Source organism: Pseudonaja textilis, chromosome 2, assembly GCF_049901715.1.
Source record: "Pseudonaja textilis isolate UNSWEBS1 chromosome 2, rPseTex1.2, whole genome shotgun sequence".
In the NCBI taxonomy this organism is placed as follows: Eukaryota; Metazoa; Chordata; class Lepidosauria; order Squamata; family Elapidae; genus Pseudonaja; species Pseudonaja textilis.
The window spans coordinates 168,072,214-168,096,459 of record NC_141991.1 but is presented as its reverse complement, the minus strand read 5'-3'; the positions used below and the strand labels follow the sequence as shown (position 1 = coordinate 168,096,459).

Genomic DNA, 24,246 nt, shown 5'->3' with positions numbered 1-24,246 from the left:
TTCAGATATGCAGACTTCAAGTCTCAGAATTATCTGGCCAGGATGGCTGGAAGGGAATTCTACAAATTGAAGCCCACACATGGTTAAGTTGCCAAGTTGAGAAGCACTGCTTTAGATCAATGGCTGAACCACAGGAGTGTTTTTGCTAGTTTAGTTTAAGTGAGCATCATTAACCTCATACTAAGAAACAATTGATTTTTTTTTTTTTACAAAAAAGGTAACTTGATCCTTAATGGATCATTTGTTATATAGCTGGGTCAGCCATGAATGATCATACTTGCTTCTACGCCCTAAAGACATGTCTAAATATGTAGCTGAACAATGTTTGAGGAACAAGTGCTTTTAGTAAGGCTTATGGGGTTGTCATAATCTCTGCAGTTTTATTACATTCCCTCTTTTTGTACTCATATCTCTATGTTCATATTTTTTATCAGTAAAAAGTATATCGGAAGCCTCAAAAAATAAATTTATTTAGCAATCTAAAGATATCTTTAAAAGGCATGAACTTTACAAAGGTATGAACATTATCAGCACAGTAAAGCAGCATTTGAATGATAGATGAGAACAAGGAGCTCTCGATAGCAGAAAACAGGAAAAGCAGTCAGTGCTATCTTGTAGAATGAACAGATTCACCCAATATACTATGCCTACTGTGGTTAAGCTTAGCATGCTACATGAGCCCAGACTGAAGTGGTTAAGGAAAGATGTCTAAATTACAGGCTGCTATGACCAATTTATCAGGAATTAAATTTCCTTAACCATTGTGTGGTTTGTTGTATGAATCTGGGACTAACAGTTGTCAGTTAAGCCATTAGTCCTGCAGAAAATCATGTAAAAAGAGTGGTCACAGCTAAGGCATTCCCACAATAACATTTTCACTGCTCCCGCTGTTACTGGGCCGCGTGCCACACAGACACTATGTATAAAACTCAAATGAATTAGGGCACGGGTATCACAGTGGTGGGCCAGATGCGTCACACGCAGGCCATACCCACTCCAGCTCCGCAAAGGGGAAAAACGTCGCAAAACATCACATGATGGCAACATGACAGCACAAGTTTGACACCTGTGAATTAGAGGGTGTCAGCCTTCTTCCAGTCTGCATACAATAGCTTTGACTTTATTGTGGCCATATTTCTATTTTTTTTTCCCAATTAAAATAAACAAATAAAATGTTAGAAAATGATGGGCAATGAAAAGGTTGGCGGGATATTAAACTAAAAAGAAGGGGAAATGAAGAAAAATCCAGCCAGGTCTGGCACCTATGCTGGATTTGCAGAAATGTTTTCATTGGAAAGTGACTTAATCACTGTTTAATATTAACATCAATACTACAATTATAAAAACATCTTGCTGTGGACTGTATGAACAGGATAGAACCTTGAGGAAACAAATGCCTTTGTAAGAAGACACACTCCATTGATCTGCTTACAGCTTACCACGCTGCAAATTTTATTTAAAAAAAAAAAGCAAGGTTTGTCTTTAAGGAAATGGTTGTTTCTGCAAACAACATACCTCTTATGCGATGGCCAAATGCCGGGAGGACAACGTTTCATACTAAACATATAAACAGCAGCTTCAGCTGTGGTGAAGAGGCGACAGAAACATAAAAAAGAACAGACCACGACTGCGGAGGCTGCTCTTCCATCCTATGAAAAAAAAAACACAGAGCCACCAAAGAGGGGAATTATTGAAAAATCAAACAAAATGTGCATTGATTATTGGCAAGAAAAAGTCCTCTCTTTTCTGTGAATTGCTCATCTACCCATATCCCACTCCCCATCCACTCCCTCCTCTCCATCAAACAGTTGCTGAATTGCACCTATTACCGATGGTTGACTGCAATAGAAGATTTGACTTGATTTAATATAGTTGAGAAAAAACCTATCAATCTCATTGGCAGACTGAGGAAATAAGGACTGTAATCTCAAGATTATTTTCCAAACCCACAACTAAAGCTAGGGTTGCCTTGGAGAAATGCATTTATATATGAAAATCCGACTTACATTTAGTATTATGGGGAAGAGTGTTCTCTCAGTCAGCTTTCGCTCTTGAACATATACTGATTTATATAAATAACTGATTTCACACCATTTAGATTCCTATTATAAAGGAGATTCCTCAATCTGCTAATCATTTTTGTTTGTCTATTTCTGCTCACGTACCTCCCATAAGGTATCATGATTTCAAAATTCCTCTGCAGTTCTGCAGTTTGGCAAGAATGATCCAGAAGCTGGGTGGGAAAAGAATTGCCACACCAGGATACCACATAGAGGATACTTTTGACTTCAGCCACAACGCCCGCCCCCTGCCCTATTGTCTGTCTGTCCATCTATCGAGTTTTTTGGCCACCCATCTTACCATAAGGTAACTCTGAACAGTTTACAAGAATTAAAATTACATCTACATTAAAACAAGAGTACATTAAAATAGCCTTGCTAGGTATAGCCACGTAATCTTCTTCCTCACCAATGCCTGAACTTCAGCAATAATAATAACAATAATAATAACAATAATAATAATAATAATAATAATAATAATAACAACAACAACAATAACAATAATAACAAAACAACAATCATCACCATCATCATCCCTGTATTTTAAATGTTTAGCATTGAATTAAAATCTTAGATCTATGTCATGGTATTTTAAATGTTTAGCACTGAATTAAACATCTTAGATCTATATCATGGTGAATGGATATTCCCAATGTTTATTGCTTTATGGTTTTAGGACATTCCACCCCCAAGCTATCCATGGGGAATTGTAAAAGAGTACAGTTAGTCCTCAGTTTACGACTACAATTGAGCCCAACATTTCTGTTGTCAAATAAGACATTTGTTAAGTGAATTTTGCCCCTGCCACAGTTCTTAAGTGAATGGCTGCAGTTGCTCAGTTAGTAAAACGGTTGTTAAGTGAACCTGGCCTCCCCACTGACTTTGCTTGTCAGAAGGTCACAAAAGGGGATCCCATGATCCCAGGACACTGCAACGGTCATAAATATGAGCATCTGAATTTTGATCACATGACCATGGGGGTGCTGCAATGGTCGTAAGTGTGAAAAACGGTGATAAGTCACCTTTTTTGGGAGCCATTGAAACTTTGAACAGTCACTAAATGAACTGTTGTAAGTCGAGGACTACTTGTAAATTTTTTCAGACCTGTGTGCCTAAACAAAGCGCAACATTACTTACAAGGCAGTGGACAATGCAAACATTCTTCGGGTCTTGCTTCAACCATGAATGCATGTTCTTACAAATGCTATAAAGGTTTTGAAGATTTGGTGTACGCCTTGCCGGCCAACCACATTCCGATACCTGTTAAGGAAACACTTTGATTTATTAAATCTAATATATTGCCAACTATTATCACATTTTTTTAAATGGTCAAGTCTTCAATTTAAGCTTTTCCTACAAGAGCTATCAAGCCCTTTCTTTTTCCTCGAAACAACTGGGGCATGATCTCATTTAACAATGCTAAACCGGTGCGCAACTGGTCCTTGTTTTTCCCCATAACAAATTGCACACTGGGTCCACTCCTTGTCGTTTTGGAATCCTCTGAATGAAAGGATTGAAGGGGGGAAAAAATAAAGAAGGGCGATATTGCAAGAATATTGTGTCTGCAAAATCACAGAAAGGGAGTTGTTCTAAGGTTCTTTAGGATATAGGTTTAAAAATACAGTAAGCTAACTTTATCTACTCCCAAAATTGTCTATTTTTTAAAAAAAAATATAATTTACTTGCTTTACTTGCTTTTTGAAATCTTTCAGATTTTAAGTTAGTTGTTTACAATCCTGCACTAAATCCATTGCCGAAGCTTCCTGGCAAGAAGACAGAAGCAGTACTACCAGGGCAAAATACAAGTTCATCTGGTCCATCACAGGGCTAGTAGCCAATTAAAATTTGTCAACAGGATATGATGGCAATACATTTCCTCTTATGGATTCCTGGGTTTGGGTTCTGCAAATTCATATCTGAAATCTTTACTTCTAAAAAAACTGCCAGGTCATTTCCAAAAGAGCCAGATCAGCATGGTCTGATGTTGTAATGATGAGGCAGTCGAGTTGTTTGATCATGATCAACTGAATCATGATTAACTTTACTGGAGTCTAGTCTTGCATTTATACACATTTTTAGTTATCCTCAATCATTGGTTAACTTTAGTTTCTGCTTAACTTTCGTTACTGTTTAGCATAGTAATTAACACAATTAATTATCTCTAGTTAAAGTCTAACATATGTTTACTTCCTCTCTCTAATCCTCCTTTAGATTAGTGACTTTGTTTGCCTGAGTTGTATTTGCTTGGAAACATTCTTTATCTGAGGTTTGCCATCCGAGATTGGAACATTCCTGCAATTACAACTCTACAGTCTGGAGCAGGAGTCTGCAACCTTAAACACTCAAAGAGCATTTGTACCCATTTCCCACAGAAAAGAAAACCCTGGGAGCCAATAGGTTAACAACTGGTGTGACTGGGTGGGCGTGGCCAATTCAACTTCACTCACTCCCACCCAGTCCCCTCTGCTCTGGAATATGGAGCGAGTCTCGATCCCCCGCCATCACCCTTACCTTCTCAGACCAAGTGAGATGGGGAGGGGAGGGGCCAGCCAGTGGTGGGATCAGCTGACAGGAAGCCACAGCAGGGGGCCCAAAGAGCCACATGTGGCTCCAGAGCTGCAGGTTGCAGACTCCTGGTCTGAAGGAACAACAAACTATCTTTGAGTGTTCCTTGGAATGTTTTGTCTCTGAAAGGGAATATTCTGCAAATCCCTAATTCAGAGAGTACTTTCTGGGAACCTGATAAAAACCCTACAAGGGCATCGCATTTTCTAGCAGCAAGTTTCAATATTACGAAGAGCTTATCCAATAGTGAGGGCAGCTCATAGCCTGCATGTGTTTCCACCTCGCCATGTCAAAGCTCCAGGACACCCCATAATCGCTTCATTTATCACTACAATTCAGCAGGATAGAATGGAACCGAAATAGTTTGGAAGCAATTGCAGTTCAGAATTAAGAAGCATATATAAAATGATATGCACTTAGAACCTATGCATAAGTTATATAAAACAAAATCCATTCATATTTTGAAACAGATTTGCTGATGTTTTGAATGGTCTTTCTCTTAATTTCAAATGATTAAAACTGGTAGAATACAAACATACACAAATTCTTACAAAAGGTTTTTTTTTTTTAAAGAAACGCTACTAGTACAGGCAAAAATATGTGTGAGTCTGTGTGTTGTTTTGTCTGTAAATGATGTCATATCCTGCTCAACAGATATTCCGGAAACATCTAGTGGTAACTACCATATCCACTGTCCTTCTTCTTGTCTCTTTATGTGTTTACTTTATGAAATATTCTTTTCTTCTTTTGATCTAGCCCCATTTGACTGTAATCCCTTCTTCCTTTTGGAGTCCCTTGTGATTGAACGAAGCCTTCAGGCTAAAAAAAAATTTGGGCTTTGATGATGATTGGAAGTAAGCTCGAAAAATCTTTGGACACCATATAAACTCTCTTACTATTTTCTTACCAAGGTGAGGAAGGTGTACAATGAGATGTGCAATATTGCCATGCACAAAACACAATGAAATAAAGCAATACTAATTTACAAACCCTATTGTGAAATCTGGAAGGCCGATATGATCTTGGGGACAGATTGTAGACAGCATAGCGCCCGGGATGTTTTGAATCCAAAAAGAGCCGCACATCTTCAATGTTATTTTTTATAGCAGACTCAACACCTTCTGCTGGAAATGACATCACTAGAGAACAAAGGAAGGGAGAGGGAGAGAGGAAGGGAGGGAGAGGGAGAGGGAGAGAGAGAAACAGTCAGGGTTGAACTCAATATATTTAATCTGCTTTTAATAAAAAAAACATGTTTAATAAAATGTTTGTAAACATACCAGCAATTCTGGATGTAATGTATGATATATCCAAATCTCCTTTTGCGTAACTGAAACATATATTAAACAAAAACTCAAGTTAAAAGTTAGAATGTAAGTCGGTTCAATAGATGATTATTTTCAAGTGGCTTATTAAATTCTACTGGCTTTTTGTTCATCAAACAAGACCTGTTCTCCCTATCCCCAAGAGACAGTCACAAATGTGATTCTCAAATATCTGAAATATGGGAGATAAACTAAAGAATCTAGAATATCCCCGGTTAATACACACTGTAAATGGCAGCTTAAATGCCTGAAGCATTATTAAAGGATTCTCTTCTTTCAAGAAAAAACAATTATCTCAAAGCTGAAGGATCCCGATCACTGTCTTAGATAATAGGCTTTACAAAATTAATTGTTTTCAGGTGGGGGGGGTATATTCTCTTCAGGAGAAATCTGCACCTGTTCAAGAATCGGTAATTACAACTGCATCTATGTATTCCCACAGCATGCTCAGCGGTATGCTAGGAATTATAGTTTGGTAACATCCCAAGCTAGGGTCTTCAAACGTGGCATGTTTAAGACTTGTGGACTTCGACTCCCAGAATTCCTGAGCTAACATGACTGGAGGAGAAATTCTGGGAGTCAAAGTCCACACGCCTTAAACTTGCCAAGTTTGAAGACCCCCTGATCCAGAGGGTCACAGGTTTCCTCTTCCTAGATTGTATCAAAGGTATGCAAAATTAATAGTCTGGTTTGTTATTACATCAATAGCAAAAAGTCCTTCAAATCACAAGGGGTACAGAGCTTTTAATCCTCCATTAGCCCAGCCTTCTTTTGTGCTGTACACAAATGACACTAAATAACTACTGAGGGAAAAACAAGGAACAGGAGGAAGAAGTCGAATAGTACAGGTAATTCTCAACTTACAACTTTTCATTTAGTGACTGTCTGGAGTTACAATGGCACTGAAAAAAAATGACTTATGACTCTTTTTCACACTTACGACCATTGCAGCATCCCTATGGCCACATGATCAAAATTAGGACGCTTGTCAACTGGCTCATATTTGTGACAGTTGAAGTGTGTCATGCAATCCCATTTTTGCGACCTTCTGACATGCAAAGTCAATGGGGAAGCCAGATTCACTTAACCGTGTTACTAACTTAACAACTGCATTGAGTCACTTAACAACTAGGGCAAGGAAGATTGTAAAAGGGGGCAAAGCTCACCCGTCTCGATTAGCAATGGAAATTTTGGGCTCAGTGACAGTCATAAATTGAAGACTACCTGTAGTGAACATATTAGGCTATATACAATACACAGGTTAGCTTTAAAGAAGTAAGAGTCTACCAAATAACGATGCATTATGTAGTGGGACATAATGGTAAACCAGTCTCTTAACAGTGAGCAGGAAGATAACTAATATTATGCAGAAAAGGGTTAAGTCAAGTCAGCACAGATGGTTTAAGACTCCTTAAGAGGATAGCAGGTTTTTAGGTTTGAAAAACAGATTTAGTAAGGTAGAGAAGTTAAACAAAACACACACACACACACACACACACACACACACACACGACAAATTCTTTAACCAGCGACTTTCAAGTCTGCCTTTTACATTTATGCTCAGGATTTCCATCTTCTCTTAATAAGGGCTATCAACTAAGGCATGATCTCCTTGCCAGTTTACTTCACAGCAAAGCTATGAACTGAACAAAATTCTTCCTGAACCATGGCACGTACTACATAAGTCGGAGTGTAAAACCCGCGGGCTGGATGTATCACGAGGGCCATGCCCACGTCAGCTCTGCAAAGGGGAAAAAATGTCACGAAACTTCACGATGGCAATGTGATGCTGCGGGTTTGACACCCATGACATAGGTGAGGGATAGAGGGAATGTCTGGGAATTATGGGCACTGCAACTGAAACTGAAGGAGCCGGTAGGCTGGCCTAGGCCTAGAGCATCTTAATTAGCACTTTTTCAGATGCTAATAATCTCACTGGCAATAGCACTTAGACTTATATACCACTTCACAGTGCTTTATAGCCTTCTCTAAGCAGTTTACAGAATCAGCATCTTGCCCCCAACAATCTGGGTCCTCATTTTACTGACCTCAGAAGGACGGAAGGCTGACTCAACCTTGAGCCAGTAGGACTCAAACTGCCAAACTGCTGGGAGCCGGCAGTACTGCATTCTAACCTCTGCGCCACCTCAGTTTTAATCAATTTTATAAATCCCTATAATAATGTTATATAAGGATCACATTTGTCCAAGTCAGTGGATTCTTAGTTTGGGCTGAATAAAACTGTGCGGAAAATAGGGCAAAAACCCAGCAAGTCCTTGGGGGTATCAATTGCCCTTCCCCGTCCTATGTAACAAAGATATGGTAATTTAAATGGGAATTCTGATATTTATGCAGTAGCTTAAATTTTTCGTTGGGCCTGGATACCAAGGCCAGAGTTTTATACATGGAGCTATTTTTATCTATTCTTTAGTGTTTGCAACAACTTTTTTTTCCATTTGGGGGAGATCAGACCATGTAATAATCCACACGGAGATCATTGTACACTGCGTGAACATTTCTATTTAGCCTTTCAGAGAACGAATTTAGTTTGAATGGGTTAATTCAACTTACCATGGTTCACAGAGGTTATTTTATATGAATACACGTATCCCTAAAAATACAGCCCCATTCTTTCAAGCCCTAAAAATAACACAGAAGTCAAGAAATCCAAGATTTCAGTGACAATATTAGTCTAATCTGCTTCCTACTATCTATGTCCCTACTGGAGGAGAGAAAAAACACAGCCAGAAATACAAGATATAGCAATTTAGTGGACTGATGAAAAAAAGAAGCTCTAAAGATATACATGTATTAAGAATATGACACTAAATATAAATGTAACTAAGAACCTATTGGCAATGTCTTCATTCATAAGTTTGTATTGTTTTATACATGTACTAAAATAATGAGCAGAGAGATCAGAAGACACAGGTAAAACTTGAGAGTTTAGAAAACTTTTTGTAGCTTCATATTGGTTTCTAGCATGCACACACAGTATGAATACTAACATACTGAAGAAATATTTACCTTGGGCTGCTAAGGAACACGATATGGAATGACGAAAAGCCATGGGGGAAAAAAATGGGCAAGGAAAAACATCAAAAGGTAAAACAAAACAAAACAGAAGTCATCCAAAAAACAAAGTAAAGATGAAAAAAAAAATTGAACTCTCCAAATCAAATTTTGCTTTTGTTTTTCCTTGTCCCAAACGTTTTAGCCTACATTAAGTTGGATGGATACCATTATGAATAACAGGAACCATCGATGTGGATGAGAGCCAATACTTACAACTCTTCCCAAACTTAGTTGTTTATTTTCATAAACACTGCTCATGCCAGACTGATACACTGTGTTTCCATTATATATTCTGAGATATATATTCATATATTTATTTGTAATTTCTACCAATAAAAATGCTGCTTATTTTCAGCTAAGAATGCTTAGCTCAAGTTATAAATGTTCAGAAAATACAAAACAACTACTCCAATCCAATAATTTGTTATCTCTCATTATATACCAGAAATTTCCTCAGCCTTATGCTTTTTTTAAGAGTCCTACTTATAGATTTCCCAGCCAGCATGTTCCAAACCATCTGATCATTACTTTAAAAAATCAAAATATTTTCAGAGAAGCCCATTTTGAGGGATTCAAAATATTAGTTAATATATAATATGCAAGTACTTTGCTATATTGTATAATAGAACAGCCATTAAGAAAGCACGGAACACTAATTCTGCTGGATATATAGCGATAATATATGACTCTTTGCATCTTGAACATAAAAGATACCCTATAACAGTGGAAATAACATCCCTGTGTATTCCCGTGTGAGCAATAAAGAAACTAACATGACTATTTTGTCACTTTAGTAAAATCCTTGATTGTGTTTCCTAATATTTTTTTTATAAGAATTAATTTCACTGTATCGGAGTGAATTAGGTCATCAACATTTAAAGATCCACAACTTTTGAGTTCTGCCACCATCGACTCTTGTCCTGCAGCTCAAACCACGAAGCACCAACTAAAACACAGTACTGGCAGTAAATGTGATATCCCCCCGAAAGTGGAATGTTTTTTCCTACTGTCACTACCCAAATGTAAGAGCTCAGAACCATCAGAGACATCAACCCATGAAATGTGACAAGGTATCTCCTGAGGTCCTTCACCTTGCCCAGGAAAGGCCCCGCTTGAAAGAAACGGTTCCAGTCCATCCCAATGAGAATTCCCTCTGACAATATACAGCTGCTAGCATTCAAGCACGAAGTGGTTTGCAAAAAGGAAAAACTAAAAAAGTGAGCTACTTTGAGGTCTTGGGGACACTGAACCATTGTCTTGGTTCCATGCCATCAACAGAATGACATCATGGAACAGTATGTGGGTTAACTGATTTATAGATTGGTTAGCCTAATCCTGATGTCATAATCCCTCCAGAATTCTAGACCTGAATCTCCCTATACACCAATTTCATAAACTTTTCAATAGATGAGGTTGCTGAACAGCAGAGGAAGAAGTATGTTCTTCTTCCAGTCTAACTAGTTTTTTCTTTCTTGCGTAAACATGCATGAAGACTTGGAATTATGTGAAAACTGTTCCTATGCATTAACCCCGAGATGGAAGGCAATGTCTCTTTCTCCCACTGATCTCTTCAATACAGTAGTTACTCTCCAAAAGCTACCAGTCACATTCTGGACTACCAAAGATTCAAACAAAGTCCATAAAGCTCTCTGATCCTAGGATGAAAACTGTAACCTTCAGGGTTCCCAAATAAGTTATATTATTTCATTCCAAGTTCACAGTTGTACATTTAAGATAAAACCATATCAAGAGACTGATAAAAGTGAAAAAAATGTTATATATTCCTTTGCTGATATCCAAATAACAGAAGATCCCATCCTTTTCTTTTAAGCAGACCATTACGCCATCATCAAAACCTCCTTCAGAGTCTATATAAACAAACCTTTTCTCTTGAGCAATGAAGTAATAACCATTGAGCTGACCCTCAAATATGCAGAGTAGTTGATTCATACTGAAGTCACATCAAGCAACAATACTTTAGTTCACAAAATGCAGCACAGCACAAGGCTATTTGTGAAGCAATTATATTTTCAAATAATAATAGTAATAACACTGAAATTTGTGAAGCCCTTATAATAATAATAACACTGAATATAACGGAAAAGATGGTATCCAAGAATATGTTATTAGAATATAATCTTCCTTCCTTCAATTATTTGTAGGGGCATCAATGATCTACAGATCACAGAAACTTTAGTCTAAAACCTAGTCCCCAACATGCTAAGATCAATGAGTGACAATGTGCCACCTATAACTTGTTCAGCCTTTTGTCCAGCTCTTTGCCCTTCATTAAAAAAAAGAATGATAAATTAGCATGTAGCAAAGCAAATCACTGTAAACGTAACTTACAGTTCCTCCGGTCAGATTTAGAAAATAAAACAGGGAGTAATTACAATCCTGGGGTTTATGTTCTGTCACACGAGGGTTCTGTGATTGGCCAGATTTACCATGGCAACCATTACAGGTATTCGAAATCTCAAATGTGCCTAACTCACCACCTCCTCTCCCTCCCACCCCCATGAAAATTCTGATCTAGAGCACGTACAAAAGTGTTGGTAAACATCGTCCTCTGCTTTAGGAGGAAACAGTCTAACACAATCACAGATTCAATTAATTCAATTTCACTTGTACACCAGCTATTGTATTAAAAAAATATTGCAATAAAACAAAAGCAAAAAAGCAGGCTTGCTTCTCATGCTAGTAAAGTAGCTTAATCCTGTAGACCTAAAAAAAAAATGCAAATCCATCTCATTACTCTCCATCTTGGCATTTTAGGGGAAGCAAACATCACATGGGTCACTCTGAACTCTCTGTTCCCATGCCCACACTTTCTTCTCATGACAATAACTGAAAGAAAGAATGAAATGATTGACGCAGCCTCACATGATTTAGAAACTATGAGTTGCTAAGGCGACACAGAACAGAGCAACCCTTGAATGCTCACTACTGTCTTATCTAACATCTAACATGTGAGCTAGATCCAAAACTAGATTAGAAAGGAAGCATAGCTTCACTGAATAAATGAGTGTTTGGGACCATTAATGATGTTATACTGAGCCTCACAGTATGATTCTATAGCTTTAGTGGCTGAGAAATGATTCTAGCTGAAAAGCTTGACAGGCCTGTTTTCAGCAATTCTCAGCTATAATTCCTCATAATTCCTGCCACTTTGAACAAACCAGGTGATGTAATTTACAATGCATACAGGAATGATTTGACTGGACTCTAGTTGTTTTTCAGATGTAAATTAGGTGTACTAGTTTAAAGTCTATTTAACTGGTTTTAAGCATTAAGGATGGTTCCAAAATGACAGTTAAACATGCAGTAAAAACAACTGACACACGAGAAATCATTTTTTTTAAAAAAAGCATTCAATTGTAATTGGAAAAAAGTAATGTAATATACAAGAAAAAATGTTTTAATTTTTTCCAGATTATGAAATTCAAGGAGAGTAACCTGTATCACCTGACTGAGCTAAGATGTTGCTGCCAAAATTTACACATATTTAATGAATGGGAAGTCACTCTTTTTCTTAATCTAAAAATTAGTCTTTGGGGGGGACAGATTTTGGCTTTTTTTCTGGTGTTTTTTTTTTAAACTATTCAAAGGAAAGACCACATTTGAAATATACACTACAGCAATTCTGCTTCAAGATCTAACATTCCTGGGCTTTCTTAGCAATAATGTGAAGTTACCACTTTCTTTCAAGTCTACTGCAGAATTAGTGACAGAACAATACAGAAATGATATAGTGACTGATAGGTACAGTGATCCTTTATTTCAGAAAGTTGCCCTCAAGATTTATTTCATTTAATTTTTATTTTCTTGGTTTTGCTCTTGAAATTTTCTTTGTAAAGCGAAGTTACAGCACAAACACCGTTTTTTAAAAAATCCTTATGAACCTCTTTCAGATTTGTCTCTTTTTCAGGTTTATCCTTCACTAAATCAGTTTGGTCCAGTGGTTAAGGCACTTGACTTAGAAAGCAAGAGACCATGAATTCAAATCATGTCTTCGTCATGAAAGTCAGCTGGGTGACTTTGAGCCAGCTGCTCTCTCTCTCAGTCTAACCAATCTCAACAGGATTGCTGTTGTGGGGAAGATAATAATATGTTCACTGCCTAAAGTTGTAAAAATAATACAGGAGGGATATAAATAAAACAAAATTTAAAAAATCAAGAGACTATGGTCACTATATTAATGGGCAAACCACACACACACATAGGATGTCCGAAAAGTCATGCCCCATAAACCAATTACAGTATGTCTTATTAATTCTTTTTCAGAGAAAATATGTCGTGCCCCTGTTGGAGCCTGAATCCAAGGAGGAAGCCAAACAGCTGACAGGGACATAGGAGTGTGACTCCATTGGCTGTGAAGGCAACTGGGGAAGGGCAAAGTCTGGCTGGGCAGAGAGGGGAGAGGTAGAACAAGGGAGAGGGAGTTCAGGGGAAGATCTAGGTCCACCTCCTCTTCATCCTAGGGCACGCAGGGAGGAACGGAGAAGAGAGCAACATGGGTTGCATGGCTTACGGGGGAGGAAAGGGCCCTGATTCCCTTCATTAGCCACAGCTGGGAAGTAAGTTTTTTAAAAATGCATGCTGAATGCGGCAGCTGCTGGTAGCAAAAGTGAGTTTATCGTGTGTTGACTTTGCTTATCTGTGTTCCTGGAGTCTTCCCAACCATGTTGAGTTACTGCTGTGCCTTCACATCTGGAATTCTTGCTCCTGCCCTGCTGAACTAATTACCTCATTTTGTCTTGATTGGACTTATAGTTACAGTTTTTGTTGACCACGCTTTGGACTTGATTCTCTGCAGTCAAAGGCTTTTCCTGGGGGGTTTTCTCCAGCCAGAAGGTAACCAGGACATTGGGGGCAAAGTTGGAGCTAATAAAGGGACTCATTGATTATCTGACTGTGTTGCCTTTGTGCCATGCTACACGTCATCACAAAATGTTACCGTATTTAGGAATGTTCAAAGATCATGTGTCAAATTAATAAGGAAGTACTTATAAGCAAATTTGCAAAAAATTTGAACAATGAATGTAATTTAGACAATAAATTATCTATAGGGCTTGAGTTTAGTGGTGTATGGTATTTTAAAATTTATTGTCTTGGTACTGAACTACAAATAAATAAGTTTAAACAAATTAAATTAAGTTGCATATGAGACCTGACTTTTAGAACTTTATTGTATTATTTTTATTTCTTTAGTGAATAAGGGTCATTTTGTCCATATGATTTTTCCGAATTACAATCCCAAATTTTTCCCCAATATCAATATTTCTGATATTTAATCTGACTAAGGAACAATTCTATTCTCTCAATCAAGAATGGGAAAGGATAGGGTTCAGATCAGAGATTCATCACTTGATCTTAGTAGAATTCCTAGTGTTCCTGTCCACAAGACTGTAAATGGCTTGTAACTTGTAAAGTAAAAACTCCCAAAGAAAAATAATGGTACTACATAAAATGCCCTTTGCTCTGAGAATGGTGAACTGCAACACAGTGAATAGAAATATCAATACAGCCACATTTCTACTTACTTGGCTACAGACTGAATAACTTTTGAAGATGTATCCTTGATATTTGTGAAAAATCTTTCAGTCCCACCTCGAAGGATATCAAAAAATCCACCAGAAGTCTGGTCACATTCTGCAACTATCAGCCCTAAAAGCCAAAAAAACCCCCCACAGCATTATAACCTGAGGCAGGCAATCATCATTATTCTTTCCTCTAAACAGACTTACATTTCCATTAGAAATTGCATTAAATTGTATTTCCATTTAAAAACAAATTCAGCAGGGCACTTTAGCTGGCATCTTTATTTATGTATTATTACCTTAATCTGTGCCTTTTAATTAAGGCAATATTTTTCTACACAAAGAAGAGCGGCCAACTGTAATAATTTAACAGAAAAGCAGCGAATGGTCCCTCTTCTAAGACAGACCACACATTCTGAAGCAAATACAGTCCTGCAAAACTATTAGATGCAATAAACAAAGCATTCAATTTCAGATGGCAGCCAGCTGCTATTACCTTCAGGGATCAGAGGACTGCTGTATGCTTTAAATGCTCACAGAATAGTAGGACTACACAATGAGAAAGAAATACCATCTAGTGCAACCCTCCACAGCAGAGTTCCCCAATGTTTCCGGCTTTGTGGACAGGGGGTGGGGTAGGGAAGATGGTTCATGCAAGCGGCCAGCAAGCACACGCACACAGCTCCATTTCCGCAAATGGCATGCATTTCACACAAATGGAGCATGCGCACACATGCTCGCCCGCTACTCATGCAAGTGAGAATGTGCATGCATGCTCGCCGACTGTTTCCACAGCCCAGTTGCAAACCCTTCATGACCCAATAGCGTGCCGCAGCCCATAGATTAGAGACCCCTGCTGTGCAATGTGCAGAAAAACTAACTCAACCACCCATTAAAGGTAGCTGTGCAGGGTCTGTTAAAAAACCTCCAGAATTAGAGAACCGACCTTCCGTTGGCATTTGTTACAACTATGGCATTTCAACTAACTTCATAAAATTTCACTCATTTCATCTGCAGACACTATTGGATTTTAGACTCCGGTGCCAATATTGATGTCCTATTTAACTAAGCTCTATATCAGAAAGTACATCTGATCTAGTGAAGTGATTATAATTCACAAATTCATACATATATTTCCTACTGTCTAAGGTGTTCTGTTGTTTAAGTATGTATATCATCCGCTCCATGGAAGGAGTGTAAAGATACCAAAGAGTAGTGGTACTATGTAAAATGCAGTCAGATATATTTAGTATAAATAATATATTCCTAATTATAATGTAATTATTCTGAAGGTCCATTAGGGCACAAATACATAAAAATCAGTCTATAGTTCCCATGTTTTGCTTGCAAGTCAGGAAACATGCAATTCAGAGTTTTTCTTTCCTTTTTAATATAGTTTGTGTTCCGGGAATCATTTCTCAAATTCATACTGCCAACAAATATTCAAAAACCTACATGTGATTTTTACATCTTCATCAGAGAAGGATAACTGTAAAATCAGACTGAATTTTCTACCTCAAACAGAATCACTTCCCCCCACCTTTTACTCCAACATTCCAAACTACTGTGGTTTGTTATGATTCCATGGTCCAAACATGAAAGTGTGTTAAATTTATATTCCACTTTCGTTTAGAAGCTCAAGGTGAGATTCGTAATGCTTCCCCTTCCTTTTTTCTCTTTGGAGAAGTTTGGTGTGTGGGAGTGTGACTGGCTTACCCAGTCAACATCCATGGCTGAGCATAAACAATGAATTGGGTCCCCTAATCTAATGCCTTTACTGTAAATATGACTTTATCAATATGAGAAGGTAAGAATTCATCACTCAGTTCAAAGCTTAATTACTATTTCTTACCAGGACTTCTAAGTTTGGGGAAACATTTTAAAGTCTAAACTTAAAAGATTAGTTGTTATTGTTAGTTGTGAAGTTATGTCTGACCCACGGACAATGTTCCTCCAGGCCTTCCTGTCCTCTACCATCTTGAGTCCATGTAAGCTCACACCTATTGCTTCAGTGACTCCAACCAGCCACCTCATTCTCTGTCGTCCCCTTCTTCTACTGCCCTCAATTTTTCCCAGCATTAGACTCTTCTCCAGTGAGTCCTTCCTTCTCATTAGATGGCCAAAATATTTGAGTTTCATCTTCAGGATCTGGCCTTCTAAAGAGCAGTCAGAGTTGATCTCCTTTAGGACTGACCGGTTTGATCGCCTTGCAGTCCAAGGGACTCGCAGGAGTCTTCTCCAGTACCTACTAACTCACTCCTACTCATTAACTAACTCCAAAGATTAATAGGAATACTAAAATAAATAAGAATTGAGATGGTCAAATACTGTAAGAGAAGCTACATAAGAAAGATGCCAGAAACATTAAAAGTAAGAATTGGGATAGTACACAAAGAAAATTCCATTAAGCATCATACCTGCATTATATATATTGTTAAGCTGGCCAGCAGGTTTTGAGTTCTGTGGCACCAAGGCTGAAGATGTCTTAGGCTGTGCATAATTCCCGTAGCCCCCATTTTGTTCAAGAAGCTGGGGGGGAAAAAGCATCACAGCAGGAGTGAACACAAATATTCTCCTACTCTTCCCCACCCACAGCGCATCTGCACTAAAAAATGTAATACTGAGTTACTTTAAATAGGTCTGGTTGATTGTAAAAATAGAATGCAAGGATCGCCACAAATTTTGATTTTAATATAAAGCTCTAAATGAAGCATTCAAGAAGCAATAATCTAATTAATGTGGAAAAACACTAAGCCCAATTATTAAAAATGGAGGACTGACTTATATGGTCTGCTCTATCATCACCATCAACTGTCTTTTCTCCTTCACCTTTGAAAACATAGCCCAGAGGAACAGAAAAAGAGCAGAATAAATGGATGATTTGGGGAGGAATTATACAATTCCCGTTCCCCAAAGCCAATCGTAGTATTTATCTCTTCTGCAGTTCCCAACAGCCCTCTAAAATGACATCATCTATACTCAACATTTTGCAATCCTACAAATAATACCAAAAGCTGGCCACTGATTCTGTCCCATCCAATTACATTGTCATGTTATTTCCTTGTTCTTCTTACTACAGAGGATAGCTAAAAAAGGTGCTGCCTAGATTTTTAAACATGGCTGCTGCTGCCACTGCCATAAGCTTTACTGAAGCTAAACATCAAGTTCAATTCCTGATGACTTCATGGATGCATCCATGACATTTTCTTGGCAGAAATAAATGTTTGATTTGATACAGGTTTTCTCCTAATCATACCTATCCTGCTGGGGTTCCTTGGGTTCTACCATCTGACTTTTAACCAGGTCCAAATCTATCAAGGTTTTTTTTTAGATCACTAAAGTTAGGCTAAGTGCTCCCAATAGCAGGGAACTGGTTTCACCAAACAGGATTTATTACCTCTGTGATAGGAGACTTTGGGTTCACATTTCTAGCAGCTGCAATCTCCTGCAGTTGATTGACAAGCTCAGTGATGGACAACCTCTCTTCTGGGTTCACCCTCAAAGCAGAACCTAAAGACAATGCAAAAAAGAGATCAGCATATGTTAAAAAATTGCCAATAGGACTTGTGATCATTGCTATGATGTAACTTTGAAATGCTAGCACTTAGAAGTAGCTAGAATGAACCCACACATTTAAGCTATACTAAAACAATAAAAAGATAATCTTATTACATGTACTAGTCTTCTTCCTGATTAAGAGTAGGCCAGCTCTTCCTAGACTATCTTCTTCAAATGGGTTGTACTTCTAATGGCTCCCATAACTGCTCTCTAACATGGACACTGAGAAGCAGGAATGATAAGACTGTGTGTCCAAGACTTTGTCAAGTAGCAGGTTGAAATAGAGAGCCTTTCACATACATTTGTAGGTACAGAAATCAAATGCATTCATGAGTTTAAAAGGAAACCATAAAGTTCTCTACAAAATCATCACCTCCCCTCCTTTTCATGCCACCTCTCCAGGTATTTGGTGTCCTTGTCTGAAACTTACGTATAAGATCATGAAACACAGTATATTTTGTGTCATTCTGTGGAATGGAGTATTTTCCATTGACTATTCGAAGCTTAGATCCATCTTCAAATGGGTGTTGCCTAAAGCACAACAAGTAGAGGATACAACCCAAGGCCTGCGTGAAAATAACAAAGAGTTGATGAAAAGAAACTGAACAAGACTAAATAATTCAAGGCTTAGCCAAATCAATTGTAACAATGACTATTCTTCCTTTTAAGTAAGTTGTTGTTTCAGATATTGAGCCTATTTGACAGACAATTCAGTGTCTGATAAGAGACTTAAGTGCTTCATCAACAAGCGTGATTATCTAACAGGTGCCTAAAAATAGGATATTGCTTTCTAAAAAGTTACGATGCTTTGGAGTCTTTTGAAAGAATTAGTAAATCAATTATTGGGACCATTGTGTTTCATAGGCATTGTTAAGGCCTACATAGGAAATGGACTGTCAAAGGAGCCAAAGCACATAAGAGCCCCTCTTTTTATCCTCTGCTTTTTGAGTTTTCAGATAACTTTCTTCGTGGCTTTGGATTATCAAAAAGAAGATATTGTGATAGCTGTGAGATAAACTTTATCATGTGAGGTAGTCTTTTTGTGTATAGGTATGTGATATTATGGTTGAATAAAGTTTTGCTTATGGAATCTTTTCATGGAATACTTATATTATTTTCTATCAGAATATTTTCAGCTGACCCTAAGACAAAATCTTGTCACCCTTATATCCTCTTGTATTTTCCTTTTCTTGACAATTTCATGTTGGTGCTTCCTAGGGAGACTTTTAATTAAACATCTTACTTCCCAAGTTACTTCCATCACACTATTGGGCTTTCTTTCTTTCTTTCTTTCTTTCTTTCTGTCTGTCTGTCTGTCTGTCTGTCTGTCTGTCTGTCTGTCTGTCTTTCTTTTTCTTTCTTTTTTTTTTAGATACCAATTTTAGATTTTGCAGCTCTTTATTTCAGTTTTAACATCCACATTGAATGGTGGTAAGACATGGTAACAGATTAGTATTAGGTACCTGATGGCATCTATCAGAGAAAGAAGGAGAACCACTCTCAATAAATGAGAAAACCTAATCAATAGGGACAAATCACTACCCCGAAATCTACCTATGCAGAAAGAAAGTGCATACCCATATATCTTGCTTTTCATCAATTGGAAAGTTTGAATATAAATCTATAATTTCAGGAGTTCTATACATTGGCGTAGTGTTCCTTGTGACCTGTATACACAAAATAAGAGATTCATAGTTAATCCACAAATATATACATATATATTTTCTCAACAAAATCACTTATTTGTTAAAAATTCGGCCTTATGCTGTTTAACGTTCAACCTTTTCGTAAGCTATCCTAGCTTTTACAGCAAGCAGATCCATTTGCAAGACCAAACAGCTTACTCATATAACATATAGTAAAACTCTTTAGTTGGTTATGGTCAATGATTTTATTTATTTGTCTAATTTATCTAGCTACCCATCTCACAAAACAACTTTCCTGTATTCTTTGAAGAAAAGTTACCTAGGCTGTAGTAATCAAGCCTTTTGAGAAAGAGCTATAATTCTGTGGTAGTGCAGATACTCTGGACAAAAAAAGATCACAGTTAAACCAGAGGTACATCTTGGTGCTCTCCATCTCTCCAAGTAAATTAAATTGGTTTAGCTTTTATCCTGACCCAGGGCAAAAGTTTGAGCCGCACACAGTCTTCAGCTGAAAAGGGATTATGTAACTCTCCCTGTAGACAACAGAGAGCTCTACATTAAAGTGGGTTATGTGACTCTTCACAAATTGCTCAACTAAAGAATCAAAGAAGAGATGATGGGAATTGTAGGGAAGTAGAACTTCTATACACACTCCTATATGTTTGAGCAGCTTTTTACAAGGATGTGGCAAACACTCTAATGATAAGGAAAATGACGTTCAGCTCTATCCAAAACTCTTTAGATTTTCCCCTCTGCACCTCCTGTTCCTAACTTCAATTTCCTGTTCTTTTTCTATCAGTCCTTGCCAGAAATAGACAAATTCTTTGAAAAGCTGTTCTCAGAAACAGAACTGTACAAAGGGAGGACAATAGATGCAGCTTGGATGGGAATACATTTCGAAAACCCAGCATGGAGTTTTGGCACAGAGTTTATTCAAGTGGAATATATCCATCTGTTTTGCTAGGTAAGCATAAATGAAACAAAAAAGCAGTGTTTAATAGCACGGTTCAGAGACTAGAATTTCAAACAATGCAATACTCAGTAGCAAATGAAGCTAAGCCACCTAAATGCTGGAAACTCTTTGAAAAGACCAATGAATAAAACCAACAAAAGTAAGGTTCTCGAACAAGACACGGGTGCCCACTATCACCTTTGTTGTTTGTGTTAACTTTGGAAGTGTTAAACAGAAATATTAGAGATGAAAAGAATATAAAAGGAATGAAAATCAAAAAGGAAGAATTTAAGCTGCAAGCATTTGCAGATGATCTAGTTTACATTTTAGAAGACCCTTTAGAAACAGCATCAAAATTGATAGAAAAGATAGAGACATATGGAAAGGTGGCTGGTTTGAAAATAAATAAAGATAAGACAAAGATTTTGACAAAGAATATGCTATTAAGACAAAAGGAAGAACTGGCAGACCTATTGAAAATTCAAGTCGCGAATACCTGGGGATATATTTGACAGCAAGATGTAGTACATTAAAAGAGAATAATTATATTAAACTTAAACAGCAGATAGTGCTAGATTTGGCAAAATGGGAAAACTTACAACTCTCACTAATAGGGAGAACCTCAACAATCAAGATAAATATATTACCCAGAATTTTATATTTGTTTCAAACAATTCCAATTAGGCTTGGAAAAGACTACTTTGAAGATTTAAATAAAATAGTGTTGAAATATATATGGCAAGGTAAGAAAGCTAGAATAAAGTTAAAACTTTTACAAGATGCTAGAATTAGAGGAGGATTTAGTTTGCCTAATTGGGAATTGTACTACCAAACTACTGGGTTAAGGAATGGATAACATTAAGAAATGCTAGATTGTTGACATTAGAAGAACATGATTTGTTGTTGGGTGGCATGCTTTTTTATGGTACAAGGGAACTAAAACACAGGGGTATTTTAGAAGACATTATATACGGGAGTCTCTGTGGTTAAACTGGAAGAAGATTAAAAGACAATGTTATTTGAAAATTCCAGTCTGGTTATCGACTATTGAAGCATTCTCGTATCCTATAATATACAAAAAGGAACAAACAGTTAGATATGGTGAAATACTGAATGAAAAGGGTGAACTTAAATCTATGCAAAAACTAGAGGAACAAGGTATAAAGATGAATTGGTTTTCATATGCGCAAATACATTCAAGGTATGATAAAGATTCTAAAACAGAAGGTTTCTATGATAAACTGACTGATTTAGATAAGATTTTGAAAGGGTGATTAAAAAACTGTATAGATATCTATTAGAAATTAAACCAGAAGAAGAACAAGTTAAGAAACTATGATTGCTTTGGGGAAGAATTTTGGATATGGGATTGATTTAGAGAAATGGCAAAAATTGTGGTCTCAAAATTATAAAATGACAATGTCAACAGCATATAAAGAAAATTTGTATAAGATGTTTTACAGGTGGCATTTTCCCCTCGACAAGAATAGCAAGAATGTTCAAGAATAAATCCGAAAAATGTTGGAAATGTCATCAGACACCTGGCTAATATTACCATATGTGGTGGACTTGTGCGGATGCTAAAAAATACTGGACTAACATCCACATGTGGTTGGAAAAAATGATGAAAAAACATATAGACTTGAAACCAGAGATATTTTTATTGGGAATTTTACCTGAAATATATAGTAAAGACTTGAAATATCTGATTGTAAATGTATTAATAGCGGCTAGGATTGTATTTGCTAAAAACTGGAAAAATGAGAAAATACCATCACAGGAGGAAATCATTAAGAAAATATTGGAATGTGCTGAAATGAGTAGATTGACATTTGAAATTGGAGAACAAGAGGATAAACAATTTTATAAAATTTGGGATCTATTCTATCAATGGTTAGACAACAAAGTACAGTAATGAAATATGTAGATTTTTAGAAAATAATAAATATATAAAGATGTACTTCTTTCTTATTATAACTACAAAATGATTTTAGGATAGATTCGGGATGATAATATGAATTATTATAAAATAAATTAAGTAAATTATGGTTATCTTGTAAAACATGAATGAATAAAAGTATAGTCAAATGATTGATTAATAATGATACCACGGTATTTAATTTTTGATTGACAATATGAGATTATATGTAATGTAATTGTAAAGCACAAAACAATTTGTAAACCAACCAGCACACTCTATGTACACCTATGGAAGATAGCTTGATGTTTGTTTGGTTGTTTTAAAAAAGTAAGATTCTCATATAAATGATACGCAACTATTTTTTTAGCTAAGAATTATTTTCAATATAATAAGGTTTTCAAATGTGGGGCGCAATGGTTCAGTGGTTGAAGACGTTTATCTTGTCAGGTAGAAAGCTGACAGCTTGGGTTCAAGACCCAAGCGTTGCATGACGGGGTGAGCACCCATCTTCACCCCAGCTCCTGCCCACCTAATTCAAAACAATGCATATGCGAGTAGATAAATAGGTAGCACTTCAGCAGGAAGGTAGCTGTATTCTGTACACTTCAGCCTGACTGCTTGCCACAAAACCACGGAAATGTCTTTAGACAACACCGTCTCCCTTAGCTAAGACATGGAGATAGAGTAGACACGACTGGACAGGGGAAAACTTTACCCTTACTGTTTTCAAAAGGGAACACAACATGTTGAAAATAAAATATAATGCTGGACATCTTACCTCATCTTCAACAGTTGCCCGTCTTTGTGCAGACCAGCTATAATCAGGATAATGTGTCACAACTGTTGCACTACCAAAATCACACAATTTAATTGTTCCTTGATTACTTATCAGCGTATTTTCAATCTGCAGAGACAAGTTACACACATTTACATTAAAAAGGGCCTTCCTTATGCATATCTATGTTCACATCACCAAGGTAGGCTCAGATTATCCAAGTTCTCACTAAACTAACCCTTTTTAAGGTTCAATAGCCTGCTTTGAAATTCAAATGTTCTGTCTTTACAGTTCTTGTTTGTACATAAACAGTGTGCTCCAAAGAACGTTTGGAAACTTACTGAGAACAAGGTAATTTTAAATGCTTCAGCCATGGGACTCAAGACCTCACACCTTCTCACCTACATGTATATACTGTTCATTCCCCATGCAACATATAGAACACCATAGTTCTATGATTCTCTGCAACATTCCTGACATTTTAATAACATAACATCATTAAACAATTATTTTATGTTTTAACCTGACATCTATCAATAGTTAAATTCCTTTTTTAAAAAAACTTATCTCGTTCTAAAACTCTTTAAGCATTGATTTCTACCTGGTCACTATCCAATCAAGGGGAAAAAGTAAATTCAGGTCTGATTTCAGTTCTGGCCAACACTACATAAAGTTAACAAACAAGAGATACTGGAAATTGTTTTCCAGCTTGGCTTTCCAGCCTGGCTCTACTAATATGCTAGGATAACTTACAGAAAGAAGTCAGAATGCTTGGGAATCTGGACATTAGGAAGTATCAGAAGAACAAAGGGGGCCACTTGTCATTTGT

The 24,246-nt window shown here is 37.0% G+C and overlaps 1 protein-coding gene across 2 annotated transcripts in view; it reads right to left on the bottom strand.

Moving 5' to 3' along the window:
* The window catches only part of GAK (cyclin G associated kinase), a 78,966-nt gene that overhangs the window by 27,941 nt on the left and 26,779 nt on the right, over nt 1-24,246 (bottom strand). For both annotated transcript variants that reach the window (XM_026712759.2, XM_026712760.2), the window contains exons 6-15: nt 23,421-23,546; nt 19,701-19,790; nt 18,554-18,689; nt 17,963-18,075; nt 16,983-17,094; nt 14,569-14,692; nt 5,906-5,955; nt 5,616-5,764; nt 3,198-3,320; nt 1,516-1,649 (exon numbers count right to left, since the gene is read on the bottom strand). In XM_026712759.2, coding sequence (XP_026568544.1) covers nt 1,516-1,649; nt 3,198-3,320; nt 5,616-5,764; nt 5,906-5,955; nt 14,569-14,692; nt 16,983-17,094; nt 17,963-18,075; nt 18,554-18,689; nt 19,701-19,790; nt 23,421-23,546 — 1,157 coding nt within the window. The remainder of the gene's footprint in view (nt 1-1,515; nt 1,650-3,197; nt 3,321-5,615; nt 5,765-5,905; nt 5,956-14,568; nt 14,693-16,982; nt 17,095-17,962; nt 18,076-18,553; nt 18,690-19,700; nt 19,791-23,420; nt 23,547-24,246) is intronic.